The sequence below is a fragment of the Neophocaena asiaeorientalis genome, unplaced genomic scaffold (genome assembly GCF_003031525.2).
Source record: "Neophocaena asiaeorientalis asiaeorientalis breed wild unplaced genomic scaffold, Neophocaena_asiaeorientalis_V1.1 scaffold62, whole genome shotgun sequence".
Taxonomy (NCBI): domain Eukaryota; kingdom Metazoa; phylum Chordata; class Mammalia; order Artiodactyla; family Phocoenidae; genus Neophocaena; species Neophocaena asiaeorientalis.
The window spans coordinates 4,517,530-4,541,854 of record NW_020175191.1 but is presented as its reverse complement, the minus strand read 5'-3'; the positions used below and the strand labels follow the sequence as shown (position 1 = coordinate 4,541,854).

Genomic DNA, 24,325 nt, shown 5'->3' with positions numbered 1-24,325 from the left:
AAGTCCCTGAATTGCGATTTGAGTTTCTCCTTCTGTTCCCAAACAAAATGGTTTAAATAACAAACGCCTGCCTTAATCATGCTGATTAGTTAATGAAAGTATGTCTGTATTTCAAAAGTATAGTTTTGTTTTTTAGATCTTAAATGCCATCCTGAGATGGGCAAATCCTTGGGGGCTGTTACCTTTGATTAAGGCAGAGGACTCTGGTTAAATGAATTAACAGTTCATTTAACTTAATGGGCTGGAAGAGCAAACAGATACCCAGTTTACTAATTTTCACTCTTTACGGTTGATATCAGCTGTCGTTCAGCCTTTAGCCAGTACACAAAAATGACAGTATGTCCATTTTATAGAATGAAGGAGTAAGATTTATGCTTGAAACTATATATTTTATACGTACTTGATTACTTACAGACTCTGAAATAAGGAATGTCATTGTAACACAAACCCTATGAATCATTTTGGAATCTTATTTGCTTCTAAGAACAAATGAAGATATTAATTTACTTAATTTCTTATGTCAGGGTAGAAACTTTATATAGCCCTAGAGAACCCCTCCGTGCCCCCATCCCCTTGCCTCTCATGGTTGTTCTTGGTTGCTCAGGCCCCTCTGCATACTGTGGAGACTACCTTGCACACACATGTACACACACAGGTACACACACATGCACACAAACTCCTATTTATACACACAGAGTCTTTCCTGTTCTTCTCTCCCTTGACTAAGTTCCTCTCTGAAGTGGTCTATTCTTTGTGCATTCTGATCTCTGCTTCAGCCTCCAAGAGGACTAATGGCCTAATTTATTTTGCATCTTCCAAGTCCCATACCATATTTGTTCAAATCTAAGATGTCATTGATTGCAAGATGCTCCATTTGTTTGTGTGCCGTTAAGAAAAAACAATCATACTTGCAAGACTCTAGAGATCTGAAGTTATGTCCTGATTTTAAAGATGTTTAAATATGGCACTATCTGAGCCTTAGACTCCATGATATATGGTAATTGAATTTTTTTTTTTTTGGCCCCGTTGGGTCTTCGTTGCTGCGCACGGGCTTTCTCTAGTTGTGGCGAGCGGGGGCTACTCTGTGTTGTGGTGCACGGGCTTCTCATTGCGGTGGCTTCTCTTGTTGCAGAGCACAGAATCTAGGCGCACAGGCTTCAGTAGTTGTGGCTCGCGGACTCTAGAGCACGGGCTCAGTAGTTGTGGCGCACAGGCTTAGCTGCTCCGCGGCATCTGGGATCTTCCCGGACGAGGGATCGAACCTGTGTCCCCTGCGTTGGCAGGTGGATTCTTAACCGCTGCGCTACCAGAGAAACCCCTGGTAATTGAATTTTGAAGGGAGCCTTCCTGAGGCAATGCCGTGGTGACTCCCATGGTGGAGTGTCAGGCTCCTTGGCAGGTGGGGGGAGAAAGGTTGGAGTCAGTTGGTACTTTTGTTGCCCACATGAATCACACCATGTAGTAAGCTGCCTGTCCCATGTACAGGGTGGCCATGAGTGAGAAGACCCGGTACATAACAACAAAAGAAAACATGAACCAAACTATGAAAATAAAGAGGTAGATCTGCCTGTAGGAAATTCACAGATGTTCTGCTACATAAATCTCATTGATTGGAGGCAGCAGGGAAAGTCTGTCCATACGGAATATTCTTAGAAGGGCTCACAGTAAATTTCTCTGCTTAGACTTCAGACCTGAGTTCTTGTTTTTGCTTTGCTGCTCTCAGGGGCCCAGTGACCTAGGTCTGTGGCTTCCAAACTTCATCCTCATTTCTGGAGCCCCTCAGGTGAGGGGAAAGAAAAGGAACCTTGGACTTCAATCAGAACAGCTCCACTTTTACCTGACTTGGATATTAAATGTCATTATTTCCTACTTGAGAAAAGAAGAGTTCCTCTGATAAAAGCAAGCTTGAAAATGATTAAGAGAGATGAACCCTACACTCTCCTCTACTGCTAAAGTTCTCAGATTTCGTATTTCACTCCAAGAAGTAGGTTATAGAGAAATACTAAAATCTCTCTCATTGGATAATAGTACCAAGACAAGAACGCTGTCTTAATCAGCTTGGGCTGCTATAACAAAGTACCATAAACTGGGTGGCGTGGCTTTATTTCTTATAGTTTTGGAGGCTGGAAGTTCAAGGTCAGGGTACCAGCATGGTCAGGTTCTGGTGAGACTTGCTGACTGCCATCTTCTCATACATTCACATGGCAGGAAGAGGATGAGGGATCTCTCTGGAATCTCTTTTATAAGAACACTAATCCCATTCATGAGGGCTCTACCTTCGTGGTCTAATAACCTCCCAAAGGCCCCACGTCCAAAGCTTCCCTGGTGGCGCAGTGGTTGAGTCTGCCTGCCGATGCAGGGGACACGGGTTCGTGCCCCGGTCCGGAAGATCCCACATGCCGCGGAGCGGCTGGGCCCGTGAGCCGTGGCCGCTGAGCCTGCGCGTCCGGAGCCTGTGCTCGGCAACGGCAGAGGCCACAACAGTGAGAGGCCCGCGTACCGCAAAAAAACAAACAAACAAACAAAAAAAACCCCAAAGGCCCCATGTCCAAATACCATCACATTGGAGCTTAGGATTTCAACATATGAATGGGGGGTGGGAGGGACACAAACATTCAATCTATAAGAAGGACCAAGGGTAATTCCTGTGAGAATTGTACCAGCTGCTTTCTTCTCATTGGTCCTGCTGAGGCCTCCTTCCCCTATAAGTGACCCCTTGGGATCACTAAAGAAATGGAATTGCTTAGTGTGTTAGTTTCCCATTGTTGCTGTACAAATTACAGCAAATGTAATGGCTTTTACAGCAAAGTACAAATTGATTATTTGACCGTTTTATAGGCTGGAAATCTGACCCAGGCTTCACTGGGCTAAAAATAAGGTACGGCAGGGCTGGATTCCTTTCAGGAGGCTCTATGGGAGAAGCCATTTGCTTACCTTTTCCAGTTTCTGGAGGCCATCTGTATTCCTGGGCTTGCAGCCCCTTCCTTCATCTTCAGAGCCAGCTATGGTGAATAGAGTACTTCTCAAATTGCATCTTTCTGACCCTCTTCTGTAGTCATATCTCACTCTGACTCTCTTCTTCTGCCTCCCTATTCTACTTGAAAGGATCCTTGTGATTACATTAAGCCCAGTATAATTTTCATGTTTTTAGATCACCTAATTATCAACCTTAATTCCATCTGCAATCTTAATTCCCCTTTGCTATGTAATTAACATATTCACAGGTCCTAGGTATTAGCACACAGACATCTTTGGGGGCCATTATTTTGTCTACCATACCTAGAAACAGGTATCACAACGTGGCAGGTCATGGGAGAAAAGAGAAGTGACACAAAAGAAGCTACAGAGACATAAATAAGCCTATTTTGATTTATGACTTATCCTCATATTATTTCTAGATAATGTTAACTGAAGAGGGACCTAGAGAGTAGTAAGTGAATATTTCATGTGGGATTCGGTCACAGGTTGGATTTCCCCAGATGATGGTGATTTCCATGCAGGATATTTATTAGGTAGCACTCTTGGGATCAGCCTTTGGAAGGGACGGGAAAAGAGAAAGGTGGTTTGGGCAGTGAACGATGTTGGACTACAAAGCAATCTCAACAAAGGCCACAGCTGATCCCCTGGAGAGCTCTGAAGCTGAGGTAAGGGTACCAGAGCTTTATACCCACGTTGGGTGTGGACTGCCCTAGGAAGAGGGTGTGACCTTGAAGAGGCCTCTCGCTCTGCAGAGAGACTTCCTAGAGAACACTGACAACCTAGGGCTATCTGCTAGGCACCCCCAGTAGCTAGGGGGTAAATCCATCAGTTCTGGAGTGGTGCATTCTTCCCATGCAAAGCCATGTGGCAAGAATACTGAAAAAGCCCTTACAAACGTTCATACCCTCTGACCTAGTAATTCTACTCCTGTGTATATAACCTAAGAAAATTGGTCTAAATACTGAGAGGACTTTGTTCACAAGAACGTTTATCACAAAAGAATTCATAATGGTGTAACTCTGGAAACCACTTGAATGTTAAACGTTTGGAAAACGCTCAGGTAAATACTAGCATATGCACCCAATGAAAATATATCCTGTCGTTAAATATTATAGTTAGCGTCTGTAATAATATAACAAAAACATTTGTTATAAAAGTGAAAACAAGCCTTGATTCACATTAGTAGGTGCATTATCACAGCTGTGTAAAAATAAATCCATATACATAGGATGAAGCGAAAATATATGTAAACGGCAACAGTGATTTGCTTAGTGGTAGAATTAGGTGAGCTCGTAAAATCATTTTATTGTTCTCAGTATTTTCCAAGATGTGATGAGTGGAATGCTTCTGTGCTGCACTATGGTTTTAAGCCTGGTGCATAAGCACACAGAACTCTCCCGCCAGTGGGTTCCCAGCACGACTCCTGGAGCGGGTAACAGATTCTCTAGGGGGAGGCGACCAAAGTCAAGTGGCGGCCGTGGGCGCAGGAGCCCTGGCGAGGGATCTGAGAGCCCGGAGCGGGGACAAAGGACCCTTTGCATTCCCCGCTGGCCGAGGCCGGGGTGGCTTTGGAGACCTAGGTCGGCGTTCCCGCGGCCATGGCCAGGGCCGGAGGAGCCGCCGCTAAGCTCTGGGCTCTGCGGCAGGACCCTCGGCGGCCGCCGTAGCGCGGAGCCGACCCCGCGCATCCCGAGCGCTGCTGTTGCTACGCTGTCGGACCGACCCGGGGAACTCGCGTGCATCGTTAGAGCCTAGGGACCTTGCTTTCCTCACCTGCAAAATGGCTTCCTACTTCCTGGGCCGCGTGAGGACCGAATGAGGTAATGCATATGCAGTAGTAAAGTGCTTTTCACAGTGCCCAAGCCCGATGTGGGCAGCCAGCCTAAAGAGGAGCTTCCAGATGCACCCCTGTTAGGGACACTCCCGGCACTAGCCCAGGGGATAGTGTGGGCTCTCCAAAGAAACACCAAATTCCTTTACCCTAGAATAAGGATGATACTTCTGGAGTGTGAAAAGGAATAAACGAGATTATATCTAAAGGGGTTAGCCCCGTGGCTGATGCTAAAATAAATCATTTTCTCTGCTGCCACTGCCGCTTACAACTGGACGTCTGCAACAGCCTCCTGGTGAGTCTCCTCATTTGTAAGCTGGAGTCAATAGATGTGCTGTGAAAATTAAGTGAGAAAATACACATACAGAACCTGCATTTAATTAGGCCTTAGGAAATGGTAGCAGTTCTTTTTTCACTACACAAGCGGCACCATTGGAAACACCCACCCTTAGCAGCTGCTTCTCGTGAGTTGGGAGCTGGGGCAGAGAGAAGGCAGATGCTGTGAGAATTGAGAGAGCCAGAGGGGAGACAGGCACGCCCAGGCAGCCAGCAGTGTGTCTGCTCTCTGCCGGGCCCTGCCTGCTGTTTGCATTTGCTGCACCCATCAGTTCCCACACCTGTTCTCTGAGGCAGGGAGCACGAGGGAGTGCAGCACACACCCACGGCAGTATCCCTCAAAGTCAGCAGGTGAAGGTCCTGTAAGCTCCAGGTCAGTGAGGCCCTCCAGGTTAGCTACTTGGAAATACGCAGCTCAGGGGCCTGCCAAGGTCAGTCCCTCCTTTAATGCAGTAAATCAGACTTTACAGGGTACTGGAGAGAAGAAAATCGGCATGCCTTTATTCCACTGTCCAAAGGAAAGACGTTTCACTTGCCTTTAAAGTGAACTGTAGTACCAGCTACTTTCATAGAACCCTTTCTCTTTGTAGTCATTGTACTAAGTGCTCTGTAATCTCATTTGACTCTCATAACCACCCTCACAATGTCCTATCCAGTTTACATATTGGAAAACTAAGACTCAGAGATCGAGAGACTTGTTGAAGGTCACAGCTGGCAAATAGCAGAGCCAGAATGTGAATTGGGCTGATTTATAAACAGTATGTTCTTAACAACTACACTACTCTAAATGTATACCCATATTCTCCACTTTAAATAAAATGCTTTCGGTATCTTCATTTTCGGGGCCTCTAATAAAGTCTTTTGCAGAACACATTTTCTAGATTCTCCTTCACCCGCTGAAACCAGGCTTCCTTCACTAACCTTTTATTCATTGTAAGCACATAATACACGCATGCTGAATTGGTAAGCCTAGCACCATGATTGATCACCCATGCTAAGCAGGGTTTGGTTAGGGAATTCAGCTGCAAACCACCGGCTGCCCAGCCAAGTCCTCAGAGCAAAATCCAGGGGTACAAGGCCCCTCGGCTCCGCGGTTGCAATGACACCCTGATATGGCCTCCCTGGGTCCTGCCTCAGAGGTCCCTCCATCCACCTGTTAAGTGAATGCACTTCCCCTTCCCCACCAGTTATTGGGACAAAATGTCCTATGCTTTCACCTTTATGTGGCTCCAGATGTTGGATTTAATTTTTTTAAAAATTCTGCAGCAGAAGTGTGGTGGTGAGCCTGGGATGCGTGCGTATGTGTGTGCTCCTCTGTGTGTGAAGCCAGTCTCTCAGCAGCAGCTAAAAATGTGAAGCAGCCAGTCTGTGCTGGGAATTGAGGACACCGTATGCTTGCATTTCTAGGTCTTCCTAAGGGTTATATAACTGCCCCCCGAAGCCAGGGGGCAGGAGCAGGGCCAGCTGTGGGAGATATCTCCAAAGAGGAATGCTGAGGAAGGACTGACCTTGAGAAGATGGGGAGTTGGCCAAGCCATGGAATGTTCCCAGCCTTGGGGCTTAAACAAAAACTGTATTCAGAGAGTGAGGGCTCTGTTGAGAACAAACCCTGTCTGTCTCCCTGCTTTGTCTTGGGGGCTTATCAAGGTGAACCCTTACCCTGTGGGGCACTGGATATTGAATTTAGAGCTGGGCACAGCTGCCAGAACAGAGCCCTGGTAATCCTCCCAGCCATCTCTAATTAGCGGGCTTCAGGGCATCTTGAGGGCCCCACAGAAGTGAGATAAGAGCTCCAGCCTCATCTATTCACAGAATTCTTGGGGGAGGAGAGCCGTGGGAGGGAACACAGCTAATGAGCAAAGGCTTATCAAGGGCTCACTCTGTGGTCATCCTTCGGGGAGGGAGGTATCTGATTGGCCCCTTCCCCTTGGGGGCCTTGTAGAAAAAACTCTGTCTGCCACTCTCCCTGCCCACTGTCTTACTTGACTAATGCTTATTTTTCAGGTCTCAGCTCAGAGGGCTGAGACCTAGAGCAGCGTTTTTCAATCTGTGGGTCGCTTATGTAATCAATTTAGTGGGTCACACCCAGCATTAAAAGGACTAGCATAGACCATCTGAGCACATCAGATGTAATAAGGATACCTGTTGTTTCAGTTACGCGTATGAAATGAATTCTCATTGGTCATTTCAAAAAATTGAAAGCCTTTGGCTTAGAGGCTATATCTGTCCGTATCCTTCTCACTACAGGCATCAGAAACCCTGGCTCAGTCTAGTTTGGACAAGAAGGATATTCATTATTTCACTTAAAAGGAAGTCAAAGGTGGGGCGGGCCTCAGGATACAGGATCCACTTTGATTCGGGCTCCTCTATGCCACCAAGGATGGCGAGCCTTCATGAGGGGTTGGTTGTCCTCAGGCTGGTAGCAACATGGCTACGGAAGCTTCATGTCGCATCACGAGAACATCACGGAAAGCAGAGACTGGCTCTTGTGGCTCTGAAGAGTGAGGAAATCTGGCTGACTTCTCTAGCTCAGTGGGGAATTGGTCACAACCGTATTCCTAAATGTATCACTGACAAGAAGTATATGACTCCCATGAAGAGAGAGACTGAGCAGGATATCACCCTGGAGCTGGAGATGGGAGGGAAGGGGGGCTACCTAATCAAAGTAGCATTCTGATCATGGACCAGAGGACAGAATGGGTGAAGATGCTTGCAATATCGAAACTGATTTCTAGGATATATAAGAAATTCCTACACACCCAGGAAAAAAGAGAGCAAGAGAAAAATGAGCAAAAGATATGAACAGGGCTTCCCCGGTGGCACAGTGGTTGACAGTCTGCCTGCCGATGCAGGGGACACGGGTTCGTGCCCTGGTCCAGGAAGATCCCACATGCCGCGGAGCGGCTGGGCCCGTGAGTCATGGCCGCTGAGTCTGCACGTCCGGAGCCTATGCTCCGCAGCAGGAGAGGCCACAGCAGTGAGAGGCCCGTGTAACGCAAAAAAAAAAAAAAAAAAAGATATGAACATGCAATTTTCAGAAGAGGTAACAGAGGAAACAGATGACAAGATATTCAAAATCATTGCTAATCATCAAAGAAATGAATTCAAATGAATTTTTATATACATTAGATTAACAATTAAAAAGCTGGGCAATTCCAGTTGTTGATGTGGGGACATGGGAACCCATACACGCTGCCTGTACGAGTGTGGACCGGTGCAGCCATTCTGGAGGGCAGTCTGGTCTTCTTGGTCAAATTATGTAAATGTACATACCACGTGACCAGCAATTCCACTCCCAGGCAAGTTCTCACAAAGGCCACTTTGCAAGAGGGGACGTGTGAGGGTATTCCCTGCAGCTTTACTTGTGGTGGAGGGACATTGTCCACAACCCCATGTCCATCACTGAGAGAAGGAAGAGGTCAAATGTGGGTGCACCAACAAGGCCCTAGGCAGCAGTTAGAAGTGATGGACCAGAGGTACCCATGGAACATGCGTGGATCTTAAAAACAATGTATTTGGGGGGAAAAAAATCTATTTGGTGGCTGTGAGCTTTTTAAAAGGTCATTTTCTGTTTGAGATGCCTACTGAAGTATATCTGGATGAAATGACACGATGTCTGGAATTTGTCTTAAAATACTCCTCAAAGAAAAAAGTGAGCATGGAGCGGGGTAAAGAGATGAAACAAACTTGGCAAAATATTGGTAGTTGTTCAAACTAGGTCATGGCTATGTGGAGCTTTGTTATATTATCTCTACTTTTGTGTGTCTTGGAGATTTTTCATAATTAAAGTTTAAAACGACACACATAAAACAATACCCACGTTGTGGGAAGACATTGAAATAAAAAGATACACATTAAAATGGTACCTATAAGGCAGAAGAAAGGAATGGGAGTTGGAGATGGTGAATAAAAGGGAAAGGAAAATAGAGAAACTACTTGGTGTTCCATCAGGAAGGCCCAGAAAACTCAGGGTGCCCCCAGTGGAGCCTGGGATGCATAAGGGCAAAAGGGGGCGGGAGGGGGCGGATGTATGTTTGCAGGCAAACAGGATCTGCACAGTGCCCATGTTGATTTCCTCACGGAGCCTTCTTCCAACCGCCAAGGCTTGGTCAGGCTCCTCCTGTGAGTTTCTGCAGCAAGTGGGTCGGTGGCAAGGGCGCAGGAGTGGGGAGGGGTCTTTGTTGGCACTTCACAACATCTTAAGATCTGCTGACTGCATGGTCTTCCCCGGCAGACTGGGAGTTACAGGGTGTGGGGCTGTGTGTTGTGTTTTGCACAGTAATGCATCCCTGGCACGTGATACAGGGTCCACCACACCAGTGTACCCTACAACTTCCGTTTATTAAAAAACAATAGCCAAGGCTTGTTGAGCATTGTCTCATTTTATGTTCACAAACAACGCTACGAAGTAGGAAATAGCACTTTCCGCATTTGGTCAACAAGGACATGGAGGCTCAGAGAGGTTAAGAAACGTGTTCAAAGTCACACAGCTAAAGCTCGGCAGAGCAGGGCCCAGTTGGACCATCTGCCGTTGGAACCAATACCCTCAATCACTGTACCACACTGTCTTGAGGGAGAGAGTGAGGCCACTTGTGTTACAAGAAGCAAACACACCTGCAGCACTTTGCAAGCACCAGAAGACACTCCCAAACCAAGAGCTAAATGTGGTGGTAAGGCTCTGGGGTCCAGGCATGGTTGAGAAGGAAAGAGCCTGATTAGGGAGATGGGAAACCAAGGGAAAGAGCTTGCTAAAGACAGCGGTGGGAGACCAGCACGGGATTGCAATTGAACCCAAGAGCATCTTCTTCAAATTGCTGTGGGGCTGAGATGGTAGGCTGAGCCCAGCCCTCCCCCTTGGTGTGTCTCTTCCCTTCTAGGTAGTTCTTAATCCGCGCTTCTGAACTGGGGGTGGCTTTGCCTTCCAGGAGACATTTGGCGATACCTGGGGGGAGAGTGTGTGACTAATGGCATCTAGCGGGTAGAGGCCAGGGGTGCTGCTAAACATGCAATGGTGCCCAGAGCAGAGGACAGTCCCCACAAGCAAGAATGACCTGACCCGACATGTCAACGGCGCCAAGGTTGGGAAACCCTGCCCTGAATCTATCAATCACTCTTAACCTGTAAGAAAGTTCTGACAACTCACCTCCTCTGCTTCCTACAGTCCCCCTCTCTCAGCTTCCAGAAGCTCTAAATACAAGGACTTGGCCAAGACAGGGTTTGTCAGAAAAGCCTGAGAGCGGGCTGGGTCTAGGGAGCTTCACACGTTGGTGGCATTTCTCTTGATGGTTCATTACAGCCCAGCGTTGGCGTACCGTGCTGCCTTCTCATGCTGAAACTTGGGCCTAACAGTGTGCTGGTTAATGTTTAACAGCCGGCACTCTGCGAAAACAAGCCATGGTTTGCGGCATTCGACGACTTCCACGGTGTAAATATTCTAGCCTCCGCCAATTTCAAGCTTCTGTTAGACTTGCAAAATTCCCGAAAATGGATCAATCAAGTGAGCTGGTAGGAGCCAGCTCTCACATGCCACTGCTTGGTCCCACCTTCAGGTCTTCCATTTTCTCTATTAAGCTACGCAAACACTGACCTACTGAACCAGTGGCTTAACAAATCAAAGTTTATTTCTCACTCAGACTCCAATACGGGTATTCCTGATACAGCAGCTCAGGACCCAGGCTCCTTCGGTCTTGCGGCTACCTTCCTCTAGGGCAGTGGCTCTCAAACTTCAGTGGGCATCAGAATCGCTGCAGAGGTGAAAACGTGATTCCCCAGAGTTCTGACTCAGCAGGTCTAGGATGGGGCCTGAGGATGTGCATTTTCTTATAAGTTCCCAGGTGATGCTGATGCTGCCGGACAGGGTACACATGCTGAGAACCACCGCTCTAGGGCAATACTTCTTAACTTGGCTGCAGAGAGGGATCACCCAGCTCCTGATGGCTGGGTTCCACTTCCTGAGCTCCCGATTTAACGTGTCTAGGAGGCAGCCCGGTCCTGGAGATCATTAAAGCTCTCCAGGTAATTTCATTGTGCCGCCAAGGATGAGAACCACTGCTTTAGGGCCTTACTGTCACTTCCTCCATTCGCAGGTGGATGTGGAAAGAGAGTGAGGACTTTACACGGAAGCGTTTATGGGCCAGGCCTGGAAGTGATCTATCGGAGCCTGGCTGCATCTCACAAGGCAGGCTGGGAAGTGTGGTCTCACTGGGAGCTCAGGAGGTAAGGGGGCATGGTTTGCTGAAAAACTAGTGAGCTGCTGCTGTAACTACTTCCTACCTGCTGCTTTGGAACAAGTATACCTGGAGGGATGCCCACACATGTGGATCCATGAGTCTCTGTGAGCCGACATGAGCGTGTAGGAGTCCCTGGCTTTAGGGTACGTCCGGATAAAATCTACCAGTGGCAACATGGGGCGCTTTTATGTCCTTAGAGGAAGGCAGCCTGATGTGGTAGAAAGAATCAAGGCTTACACACCTGTGCTCCCTTCCTCAACCACCTTTCACAAGTGACAAATCTCTCTGAGCCTCAGAGTCCCTTCTCTGTGAAGTGGGAACAGTATCTATCCATCTGCTTCAGAGGATTAAGTGAAATTAGTATAAAGCCCAAAGAGTGCTGTAGGCATATAGTATCTGTTCCATAAACATCAGTTCCCTTTCCTTTAGAAAATACTGCCCTGTTAGCACCAGAGATAAGGGAACTGAAACAGGTGACCTGCCGAGACTCTGGGTCTCTCCCCCAGCACACACATGTGTAGTGAAGCACTGGCTGTGAGTGTTTCGCTCTCTGTTCTTTGGGAGAGAAACCCTCACAGAACTCATTATAGTAAAGGATGAAACTACATTTCTGGGACAGTATTTTGTTGGCAATAATGTCCTCACATGTCTGTCATTTTAGGAAAAAATTAAAACCCTGCAACTAGTTTTAAAGGGAGCAATTATTTACACTACAAAAAGATTCTTTGCGTTACTCAACAACCTCTTCAAACAGCTTTGCTTTCCTGCACACAAACTAAGCACACCAGGGCAGCCAGGAATGCTGGAAGGGAGGGATCCTTCCTTTCTCTAGAAGGCAGAGCTGGGAAGGGCAGTCATCAATGCAGAGCCTGCAGGACGTAGGGGACCCGCCATCCTTCAGCTCACAGTTCTGCCACAGCCTGGGAAGCAGATCTGCCACTAGCCTAACGGGAGAGGCAGCACAGAGCTGGCCGGGATTAGAGCTGCCTGCCTTCATGCTGCCCAGTTACGCAAACTGCAGGTTTAGTCACCCAGCACCTCCTGGGGGCAAATCCATTTGAGTAACTGTTCAACAGTGTGTGCTTAATTTCCAAGAAACTTTCCACGATCTTATGTTTTAGCACCAACTCTAACCTTCCCTATTCTTTGTTTTCCATAAAAACTGCCCTTCTCCAGTTCTTGGCCCCGGCACTAGCCTTCTGTCACAACGCCAACACATCCGTCGCACTTGCTAAATATGGGCCAGGTACAGAGTCTTAGGAGTCTGGGCTCCGAGCTCAACCGCCTGGGTTCAAGGCAGACTCGCCCACCTCTGCCACTTCTTAGCTGTGTGACTTCAGGCAAGTTACTCCACTTCTCTGAGCCTCAGTTTTCTCATTTGTAAAATGGTTGTAGTTCGGGCCATTGCCTAGCCCATGTAGCTATTTCTATTCTGGGAACACCAAGTCTGCTCTCCTAGGTTTGTCTTCAGGGGAAACTTGGGGCACAGTGCCAGTGTGCCGGTGGGCGAATGTGGGAAGTGAGTTCCCCTTTAATGAACGCTGATGAAGAGTTGGGCTCTTTTCATTTAATCTTCACAGCACCCTCATATGGTAGGAGAGGCAGTTGCCTCCACTGTGCAGGCAGAAAGAGAGGTTTGGAGAAAGTCCGTTACTTGTCCAGATCTCCCATTTAACAAGCTGAGGAAACAGACTTCCCAAACCACTGCTGAGACCCCTTCTTTCTAGGCACACAGACTGAGAGGGACAAGGAATAAAAAAGAAACCCGGGCTTCCCTGGTGGCACAGTGGTTAAGAATTTGCCTGCCAATGCAGGGGACATGGGTTTGAGCCCTGGTCCGGGAAGATCCCACGTGCCGCGGAGCAACTAAGCCCGTGCGCCACAACTACTGAAACCTGTGAGCCACAGCTACTGAGCCCGAGTGCCACAACTCCTGAAGCCCACGTGCCTAGAGCCCGTGCTCCACAACAAGAAAAGCCACCGCTCGCCGCAACTAGAGAAAGACTACACGCAGCAACAAAGACAGCCAAAAATAAAATTAATTAATTAAAAAACCCCCAAACAAACAAAACAGAAAAAAAAGAAAAGAAACCCAGCTCCTGAAACTCTCTGAGCCCAGATGCCAGGCAGCCCCACAATCAAGCACAAGCCCACCCAGGAGGCTCTTCACCTCTGCAGCTCTGCACGCCCGGGTCGGCCTCCCAGAGGGCAGGGAGCAGGAGACCCACCAGCTAAGCCTTGCCTCTTCTTCTCAGCTACACGAGATCGTGGCAAGTCTCTCTGCCTCTCTGACCTTCTCTTTATTTATGATACATCAAATGATTTTATTTTATTTATTTTTTATTGAGGTATAATAAACATTATTAGTTTCAGGTGTACAACATAATGGTTCAGTATTTGTATGTATTGTGAAATGGTCACCACAATAAGTCTAGTTTATTTAGACTTACATAGTTACAAATTCTTTTTTCTTGTGATGAGAACTTTTAAGATATATGATTAGCAACTTTCAAATATGGTCTACAATATTATTCACTGTAACTGCCATGACATTTCTTTTATAACTGGAAGTTCATATCTTTTGACCCCTTTCACCCATTTCACTGCCCCCCCCTCCCCCACCTCTGGCAACCACTAATCTATTCTCTATCTATGAGCTCTGTTAACTGTTTTGTTTTGGTTTGCAAATTCCACATTTAAGTGAGATCATTTGTCTTTGAGTCATTTCATGTAGCATAATGCCCTCAAGGTCCATGTATGTTGTTGCAAATGTCAAGATTCCACTCTTCTTTATGTCTGAGTCATATTCCATTATGTGTGTGTGTGTGTGTATGTGTGTGTGTGTGTGTGTGCGATCGTGCATGTGTATGTGTGTATATCAAAGGACGCTTAGGTTGTTTCCATATATTACCTACCAAGTTGATCCTTGAACAATATGGGTTTGAACTAACTGTGTGGGTCCACTGACATGTGGATTATTTTTGCTAAATATGTGTACGGTACTATACCATCTGTGGGTGGTTGAATCCATGGATGTAGAGCCTTGGATACAGAGGAGGAACTGTGAAGTTTTATTTGGGTTTTCAACTGTGTGGAGAGTTGTCACCCCAAACCCCATGTTGTTCAAGCGTCAAATGTGGTGCTGTAGTGAACAAGGTTATGCATTTATCTTTTCAAGTTAGTGTTTTCATTTTCTTTGGATAAATACCCAGGAGTGGAATTGCTGAATCATATGGTAGTTCTATTTTTAATTTTTCGAGGAAACTCCACACTGTTTTGCATAATGGCTACACTAATTTACATTCCCACCAACAATGCACAAGGGTTCCCTTTTCTCCACATCCTTACCAACACTTGATATTTCTTATCTTTTTGATAATAGCCATTCTAACAGGTGTGAGGTGATAACTTATTGTGGTTTTGATTTGCATTTCCTTGATGATGTTTCAGTGATGCTGAGTACCTTTAATAGTACATATTGGCCATCTCTATGTCTTCTTTGGAAAAACGTCTAGTCAGGTCCTCTGTCCATTTTATAATTGGATCATTTGTGTTTTTGCTATTGAGTTCTTTTTTTATTTTGTATATTAGCTTCTTATCAGATATATGATTTGTGAATATTTTCTCATTCAGTAGTTTCCCTTTTCCACTTTGTTGATGGTTTCCTTCACTGTGCAGAAGCTTTGATGTAGTCCCACTTGTTTATTTTGCTTTTGTTGCCTCTGCTTTTGGTGTCAAATCCAGTAAATCAGATTGATGTCAAGGAGCTTACCACCTATGCTTTCTTTTAGGAGTTTTATGGTTTCAGGTCTTTTTCAAATATTTAATCCATTTTTAGTTAATTTTTGTGTGTAGTATAAAATAGTAGTCCAGTTCCATTCTCTTGCGTGTGACCATTCAGTTTTCCCAACACCATTTGTTGAAGAGACTGTCCTTTCCCTACTGTATACCATTGGCTCCTTTGTTGCAAATTAATTGACCATATATGCATGGATTTATTTCTGGGCTCTCTATTCTGTTTCATTGATGTATATGTCTGTTTTTAATGACAATACCATACTGGTTTTATTACTATAGTTTTGTAATGTAGTTTGAAATCAGGACACATGATTCCTCCAACTTTGTTCTTCTTTCTCAAGATTCCTTTGGCTATACCAGGTCTTTTGTGGTTTCTTGCAAATTTTAGGATTATTTGTTCTATTTCTGCAAAAACTGCCATTGGAATTTTGATAGGGATTGCATTGAATCTATTCATTGCTTTGGGTACTATGGACATTTTAACAGTATTAATTCCTGCAATCCATGAGCATGGAATATTTTTTCATTTATTTGTGTCTTCTTCAATCTCTTTCATCAGTGTCTTATAGTTTTCCATGTACAGGTCTTTTACCTTCTTAGTTAATTTTATTCCTAAGTATTTTATTCTTTTTGATGCCCTTGTAAATGGAACTGTTTTCTTAATTTCTATTTCTGATAGTTTATTAGTGCATATAAACAACAAATTTTTTTTTTTTTTTTTTTTTTTTGCGGTACGTGGGCCTCTCACTGTTGTGGCCTCTTCTGTTGCAGAGCACAGGCTCCGGACGCGCAGGCTTACCGGCCATGGCTCACGGGTCTAGCTGCTCCACGGCATGTGGGATCTTCCCGGACCGGGGCACGAACCCGTGTCCCCTGCATCAGCAGGCGGACTCTCAACCACTGCGCCACCAGGGAAGCCCGTATTTTATGTTTTTGATGTCACACTTTACATCTTTTTATTTTGTCTATCCCTTAACTGATTTTTGTATTTATAGTCATTTTTTACTACTTTTACCTTTTAACCTTTATACTAGCTTTATAAGTGGTTAATCCACCATTTTTACATTAGATTATTCTAACTTTTACTATATGTTTACCTTTACTAGTGAGATTTATACTTTTTTATGTTTTCCTGTTATAATTAGTACCCTTTTCAGCTTAAAGAAGTTCCCTTAACATGTCTTGTAATCCAGTTTTGTGATGATGAACTCCTTTAGCTTTTTCTTGTCTAAAGAACTCTTCTTCAACTCTCCTTCAATTCTGAATGACAACTTTACTGGATAAGAGTATTCTTGTTTAGAAGTATTTCCTTCAGCAATTCAAATATATCATGCCACTCCCTTCTGGCCTGCAAAGTTTCTGCTGAAAAATCTGTTGGTAGCCTTATGGAGCTTCCCTTGTACCAACAAATTGTTTTTCTCCTGCTGCTTTTAAGATTCTCTCCCTGTCTTTAACTTTTGACATTTTAATTATAATGTGTCTTGGTGTGGGTCACTTTGGGTTCATCTTATTTAGAACTCTCTGGGCTTCCAGGATCTGGACGTCCATTTCCTTCCACAGGTTAGGGAAGTTTTCAGCCATTATTTCTTCAGATACATTCTCTGCCCCTTTCTCCCTTTCTTCTCCTTCTTGGACCTCTATAATGTGAATATTAGTCCACTGGATGTTTTCCTATAAGTCCCTTAAGCCACTGTTGTTTTTGTTTCCTGTTTTTTTCTATTTGCTGCTCTGATTGGGTAGGTTCCACTGTCCTGTCTTTGAGTTCACTGATCCTTTCTTTACTTCGTCTAGTCTGCTGTTGAACCCCACTAGTGTTTTTTTCGGTTCAGTTATTGTATTCTTCAGCTCTGTGACTTCTATCTGGTACTTTCTTATATCTCTTTGTTGAAGTTCTCACTGTGCTCATCCATTCTTCTCTCAAGTTGGGTGAACATCTTTATGACCATTATTTTGAACTCTTTTCAGGTAAATCACTTATCTTTATTTCCTTAAGAACTTTTTCTGCGATTTTATCTTGTTCTTTCATTTGGAACATATTCCTCTGTTTCTTCATTTCCCTTGACTTTCTGTTGACTTTTATGTATTAGATAAAACAGCCACCTCTCCCAGTCTTGAAAGAGTGGCCTCGTGTAGGAGATGAACCTTATTGTTCAAACTTGCCCTAGCTCTCGGTTGTCTCTCAAACTTCTGTGATTGCCTAAGCAATCTATTTTTAGTGGCTCCCAGTAGTTAAAGGTATGCCAAGACCTGTCAGTGTCCCAAAGGAAAGGATCTCAGCACCTAGATTCAGGCTGACTGGAAGCCAGACCCTCAGGCAGCAGATTTTTTTTTTAATTTATTTATTTTTGGCTGCATTGGGTCTTCATTTCTGTGCGTGGGCTTTCTCTAGTTGTGGCAAGCGGGGGCCACTCTTCATCACAGTGCACGGGCCTCTCACTATCGCGGCCTTTCTTGTTGCGGAGTACAGACTCCAGACGCGCAAGCTCAGTAGTCGTGGCTCACGGGCGTAGTTGCTCCGCGGCATGTGGGATCCTCCCAGACCAGGGCTCGTGTCCCCTGCATTAGCAGGCAGAGTCTCAACCACTGCGCCACCAGGGAAGCCCCAGGCAGCAGATTTTAAAGTATGCAAATACTATACAGTCCTGTGGGACTACAAACATAAGTCCCACTGGCCATTAGAGCCAGGGGATGTGGATATGTCCTCTGGGTAGCCGTTGCAAAACTGCGGATGCTAGATGATTGTATAAGTTCCTTTCTGGGAGAAACCAGTTACCTGGAACAAGGCAGAAGGAGAGCACAAAGATGGCCTCCATCGTCCCTCAAATTCACCTTAGTGAGCTCCTAGATGTGTGCCAGACCAGAAGTCTGCTCCTCAGGCTAAAGTTCCAGGACAAGAAAATAGGCCTCTTCCTCAGAGCGACTGGGTGTATATTTCAGTCTGCTGTTTGCGCTGTGCCGTGGGGTGGTAGCCAGCCAAACGCATTCTCTCTGATTGTTATAGGCCTGTGAAGCTCAAGGATGCAAGCCTTTCTGGCCATGAGAGCCAGGCAATCGAGGAGTGTCCCCTGGGCACCAGACCTAAAACCTGGGGCACCTGTCATGTGCAGAAGCTCCCCTCCAGGAGATACTGGTGCTGTAAAGTATGCAGATGGAGAGTGTAAAGCCAGGGCCCGTCTCCTGAGATCTCTGGAAAGGATTTCTGTAGGACCTTAGATGTGTGTCTAATTAGAACCCTCAGGCCACAGCCTATAGGCCTCTTTCATAGGAACACTGGGCTCCTTGGACTGTTGCCTCATGCCGTGCCCCGGAGGTGGTGGCTGTTTAAAAACTCTTTCTCCCTTGGTTAGAGTTTTGTGGGACCCTTGAGCATAAGTCTCAATGGCCACCAGAGCCAGGTGGTCTAAAGGTGTTCCTTGGGTGGCAGCCACAAAAATCAGGGTGTTGGAGGGGAGGGTACAGGTTCCTTCCCAGGAGATACTAGCAAGCTGGCAGAGGAAGAGCGCAGATGGTGCCTGCCAGCAGCCTTCATCCCTAGGAAGAACCCTGCAAGCCCTTAGGTGTGTGTTAAATTAGATGTCTGCCCTCAGGCTGATGCGTTAAGGCAAGCAAATAAGCCTCTTTCACATAAGGTCTGGACGAATCAGCTCCACGCTGTTATCTGGGGTAAGTGAGTCCAAACATATGAGCCCTTTAAGAGCTGTTTCTCCATTCACTATAGCCTGTGAGTCTTGTGGACGCAAGCCCCGTTGGTTTTCCAAGCTAGACGTTTTGCGGGCTTGTCTCTCAGATGCAGGTCTTAAAGTTGGGGTGCCTTTGCTCCTCAGGGAGAAGCTCTGGATTTTAGATTCCTTCCTGATTGTGGGTCATCACACTGAGGGTAGAGTTTATGGCCAGATTGTGTCTCAGCCTTTCCTCTCTGCTTCAATGTGCTTTGCCTGATGTGTAGGAGTTGCTCAGCTAGTTTTTAGGGTTTTTTTTTCGGAGGAAATTGTTCCATATGTAGCTGTAGGTTCGGCATGTCTGTGGGAGGAGGCGAATTCAGGATCTTCCTACGTCGTCCTCTTGAGCCGGAACCCGCCCTTCTCTTTAAATAGGGAGTGTTGGCCACTGTGCTAAGTGCCAACTTCTCTTTTTAAGGCGCTGAACTGAGCACCAGGGAAAAAATGGAAAAGAACAGACCAGCTCCCGGACCTCATAGGGCTTATAGGTTAGCAGGCAAAAATGGATGTTAGATTATTACATAATTGAGTAATAAATAGTTAGAACTGTGAGTTCTATGAAGAAGCAGAGTACTAATCAACTACCTAATAGGAGATTCCAACCTAGTTGGAGGGTGGGAAGGGTTTCTTGTGAGATTATTTGAGGCTCAGGACAGGGATTTGAAAGCTCTGGAACCCAGGCAGGTCCGAGGACCTGTGTCTCCTTCAGTGTCTGTGTGTAGATCTCCTCACCTTGTTTACCTTCTTGTGTCACTTGCCGTGGTCTCCTAGTCCATTTCTGGCCATCCTAATTCCCTCCATGACTAAGGGTTATGTCATGAGGGTTAAATGCCACTGACAAACGGTAATTGGTATACATTTAAGCGCTCAATAAATCTGTCTTATCAGGAGGAGTTTGGACATAGAGGGAGATGGTAGATAGATGCAGAAGGGAAACGTGAGAATTCGTTTAGAATGAACAGTTTCGAGGAAGATAACAACTGAAAGGGGTGTCCTCCTTCCCATTCAGCTGCTAGAAAAGGAGGTGGTTTTTTGTTTGTTTGTTTGTTTTTGTGGTACGGGGGCCTCTCACTGCTGTGGCCTCTCCCATTGCAGAGCACAGGCTCCGGATGCGCAGGCTCAGCGGCCATGGCTCACGGGCCCAGCCGCTCCGCGGCACGCGGGATCCTCCCGGACCGGGGCACGAACCTGTGTCCCCTGCATCGGCAGGCGGACTCTCAACCACTGTGCCACCAGGGAAGCCCCATGACTCATTCTTAATACTCTCTGATTTCCAACTTCAGAGTCTTGAGATATGGAGAGAGACCCTAACTCATAGATCTCTGGCAAGCCTGGGCATGGATTTCCTTTGGGTGGTATCAATTCTGATCCAAAAACAGAGACTCAAGAGACGAGGGTGAAATGTTAAAAATATGGCTGCTTGGGCAGCAGGAAAAAAAAGCTTGGTAAAGAGCATGCTTTAATTCATTCAACAAGCATTGATTGTGCCAGATGTTGGGGTGGGTGTGGCCTGATCCACACACTCAGGAACTCTAGTTCCCTGATAAGGGAACAAACCAATAAACAGAGGCCTAGGGGCTAACAGTAAGGTGTGCAAAAACGAGGGCCCATTGAACCTTTCCCAGGGAACAAAGGCCTGAACAGTATCTGCAAAGGTGAGTCGATTAGCCAGGAGAATGCAGGTTGGGCCAAGGTTGGGTTGGAAGTGGGATGCCAAGGGGACTTGTAGGATGGCAGGGGAAGCAGTGTGGAGCACATTTGTACTGCCCAGGAGTTTGGATGGCTGAGCAGAGATGGGTTTCTGTGCTGAGGTCAAGGATGAAGACATGCATTGGTGAGAGGCAGCCAAGGGGAGTTTGGAAGATGGCACAGGGCAGTGGTTCTTAGATTTTGACGTGCATCAGAATCACCTGGAAGGCTTATTAAAACAGATCACTCGTTCTCTCCCCACTCCCCAGAGTTTCTGATTCAGGAGGTCTGAATTAGAATACACTTTCTAATAAGTTCCCAGGTGATGCTGACCTAGAAATGACACTTTGAGAGCTGCCGAATTAGAGGAAGGCAGAAAGTAAGGAGACCGGTCAGGAAGCTGTTCCTGATGCCCAGATGTGAAAGGCAGTGGTGGCAGAGACAAGGATTTATAGTGCCAGCCGCTGTGCTAATCCCTTTACATATAATCTCACATAATCCTTTTAACAACTCTGAAACACCACCCTTATTCTAGAGTAAATGAAGCACAAAGAGACTAAATTCCGTGCCTGTGGTCAGTCAGCGACAGGGCCACTGTGTCCAGGGTGTTAAGACGCAAAGCCCATGCTCTCAGCCACCAAACTGGAACCAGCAGTGGTTGGTGACCGGCAGGGTGGCAGGGCCACAGCAAGGTAGGGGAGAGAAGCCTCACATGACTTCCAGGGTTCTAAAGTGGCAACAGGGCGACAGATGTCTTTGCCTAGAGCATGTTCATTGTGAGGGACCTCAGACTTGGGTTTGTTACTGGGGTTAAGACTCTATAGTGTGCTGTGCTCTTTCTGAAAAAATACAGATGTCCAGGAGACAACTGGATTTATGGGTCTGGGGCTCAGGAGGGAGGACCAGATCGGAGAGTTGGGAAGCATCATGTAGGTGATCCGTTGTGAAACCCCAGGAAGAATATGAGGCGGGAGTGGGTGAGGACCTGCCGAGCAGCCAAGGGGCAGGTGGAGATGAGGGGGAAGGTGAGCAGAGGGCAGAGGTGATGTCGGAAAGACACAGCGGCTGTTTCAGGAGGCGTGTGATGGAGTCACAGGTGCTGCAGAGGCCAAGGAAGGACCGGCGAGTGCCCAGTGGATTAACAGTCAGATCAGTGACGACCTCAACCAGGACAACTTCGGTGGACCAGTGTTAATGGGAGCCGGCAGGAGGCAGAGGGATGAAGTGATGGGCACTCTCCTTAGAAGCTTGTCCATCAAAGGAAGGAGGGTGAGAGCTAAAGAGATAAGGAAGCAGTAAGGATGTTGAAAATGGCAAGAGCTCAGATTATCGACGTGGCCAAAGGGGCAGGTGGTCGAAAGCGTCGGGAGGGCATCACAGAGTGTGACCAAGAGGGCATGACCCTGGGGGTGTCTGGAGGGCATTGCAGGGGAGGGGAGGGTGGGAGTCAAGGGGGCTCAGCTGCGTATTTGTGGGGTAGACCGTTTCCATTGTTCTGGAGCAAATTTTAGCTCCTCCGGACGGGGCTGAAGTTAGTGGGTGAATGTAAAGGCGTATGAGGAGGCCCGGGCACTTACTCTTGCCGCGTGCAGGAAGCTTGGGAGAATCTGGCCCTTTGGGAGGCCTGGCTTTGGTGCCAGCTTTGCCTGTTGCTCATCTGCGGCCTCTAGATCAAACGTTTGGCTCGTAAAACTTTTTATTCAAGGGATTGTCCAACAGAGAAAGGGCAGAGGTATCCTGGTAGAAAGACAGCGGGAGGTTCCGCTCTGCCCTCGTCCTGCTCTGCCTTCCCCGCCGTGTTCCCAGAAGTCCAGGGCTGCACAGAGGCCTGGCCAGAAAGCTATCCGGGGTCACCTCCAGAGTCTACGGTCTCAGGCTGCTTCAAATGCCTCTAGGTAGGGAATACCCATGACCTTCATCAGGGGTGTGTTCACTGGTCAGCTGTCAGGCGTGCCAGGGAACAGACGTGTAGGGAGTAGAGGAGAGGCCAGCAAGCCTCTGACAAGGCTGTACCAGCCTAAGCACATGGGGCGGCCTCATTCTTGCCCTCAGAGCTATGTCCTCAGGGAGGACTCAGTAACCACCAGCCCTGAGCCTGAGATCTCCGTTGGTTCTTAGCTTTATCCTAGTTTCCTTATGTTCGGCTGAACGAGTGTCTCTTTAAGAATGACTTGCCTACAGGCACAGAGATCATCCTGGAAGAAAGCGCCCCGAGGAAGAAGGGAAGACTGGTGGGTTGGACTAAGGCGGCACTGACCACCTGGCCCTCCCAGTGCCCCTAGCAGGAGAGGCTGGGGGTAATGACTGGCTGGGATGTGGGCGTCAGCCGTTCCCTCCCCATCTGCACAGCTTGGAAGTGAGCACAAGAGGCATGAGCAATGAATTAAGCTTTTCAGAGAAAAAATACTCGAACCCAATCTATGACCACCTGGCAGGCCATGATCATTGGTGCCAGAAGTAAGGACTCCTCATTGCATTGGCTTGAAGCAAGGACAGCCTTCAAGTACAGGTAGTTAACAGCACGCAGGATGGATTACTGAGCGATGGGACTTGAGGGGGCCTTCTACACTCACTCTTTGAAAGCCGGAGGTATACTTGACCTTGAAGTAAACAGCTCTTTCACCTTTTTTTCTTAAGTAGCTTCTGGAAAATAAGCACTCTCTGAAATGGAGCCATTCGACGCTAAATTAGGAACGAGTTACGAGGAAGGGAAGCACTTTGTGATGTCCTAACAGACTGTGCGTAATAGGTAGGTTTCTGCTTCTCAGACAGATCTTCGTCTAGAGACACTTGAGGCTGTCGTGGTGGCGGTGATGATCTAAGAGACCACAGGTGGGGCTGTGACCAGGACGGGAAGAGGAGGCCCTCCCCTGAGGGTCTGAAAATCCTTCTCGTGACGGGTGTGTCCGTCAAGAAGCAGATGTGAAGGCAGCAGGGGGAGTTCCAGCCATACCACCCGCAGTGGCCCACGGGAAAATGGGGAGGTAAGCTCACCTACTCAAGACCACGAAAGCATGGGCAGAAAGTTTCCCCTTAATCTGTGGTCCTTAAACTTGAATGTGAAATCAGAATCACCTGGAGACTTATTAAACAGATTGCTGCTTAGCTTCTGGTTCAGTGGCCCCGGCTTTGCTGTGCTAACGAGTTCCAAGTGATGCCGACGAAGCTCCTGGCCAGGGACTCGTGTGCTGGGAACCACGGCTCCAGACCGATCACGTAAGAAAATCTGGACCATGGAAGTGATGAGGGCATGAGACCAATTCCATTATAATAGCCATCTTTATTTGTAAAAATCCAGATATAAAATGTATTCTTTCAGTCTTTCCGAGTTTTCCTTTTTACAAAAACAACAAGGCACATAAAAACCTTCCCCGATGTTGTTCCCACAGATGGATGTTTCTCGGGCAGCCCTCCCCCCTCCCCCCCCATATAGCTACATGCTTCATTCCGGGACATCTCGCTTCTTCCCCACATGCTTCGGTGCTTTCCTACCAGGGTAGAATTCCGAATTCCAAGACTGAAGTACACAAAGAGGGGGTGGGTGGTGGGTGCAGAGTGTGTGGCGTGATGCTCTCCGGCGTGCAGGAGGGGGTCTAGTAGTAGGTCTCCTTCTCTACCCAGCCTGGGGGGGGGCGGGCACAGAAAGAGAGAGAGAGGTGACAGTGGGTCTTCCTCCTCGGCAGGGGGCAGAGGGAAAGACAGAAAGAATGGACCTCAGGGGAACAAAGCCAACGGGAGGGTGG

At 47.0% G+C, this 24,325-nt stretch overlaps 1 protein-coding gene and 1 long non-coding RNA gene across 2 annotated transcripts in view; one reads left to right on the top strand and one right to left on the bottom strand.

Moving 5' to 3' along the window:
• LOC112413049 (uncharacterized) overlaps window positions 1–23,783 on the top strand; it is an 89,602-nt gene extending 65,819 nt beyond the window's left edge. The window contains exons 2-3 of the long non-coding RNA XR_003005883.1: window positions 11,233–11,362; window positions 23,351–23,783. This is a non-coding gene — a long non-coding RNA (uncharacterized LOC112413049). The remainder of the gene's footprint in view (window positions 1–11,232; window positions 11,363–23,350) is intronic.
• Window positions 23,784–23,842: 59 nt separating this feature from the next.
• The window catches only part of ATP1A1 (ATPase Na+/K+ transporting subunit alpha 1), a 31,505-nt gene continuing 31,022 nt past the window's right edge, over window positions 23,843–24,325 (bottom strand). The window contains exon 23 of the mRNA XM_024764894.1: window positions 23,843–24,204. Coding sequence (XP_024620662.1) covers window positions 24,176–24,204 — 29 coding nt within the window. The 3' untranslated portion in view covers window positions 23,843–24,175. The remainder of the gene's footprint in view (window positions 24,205–24,325) is intronic.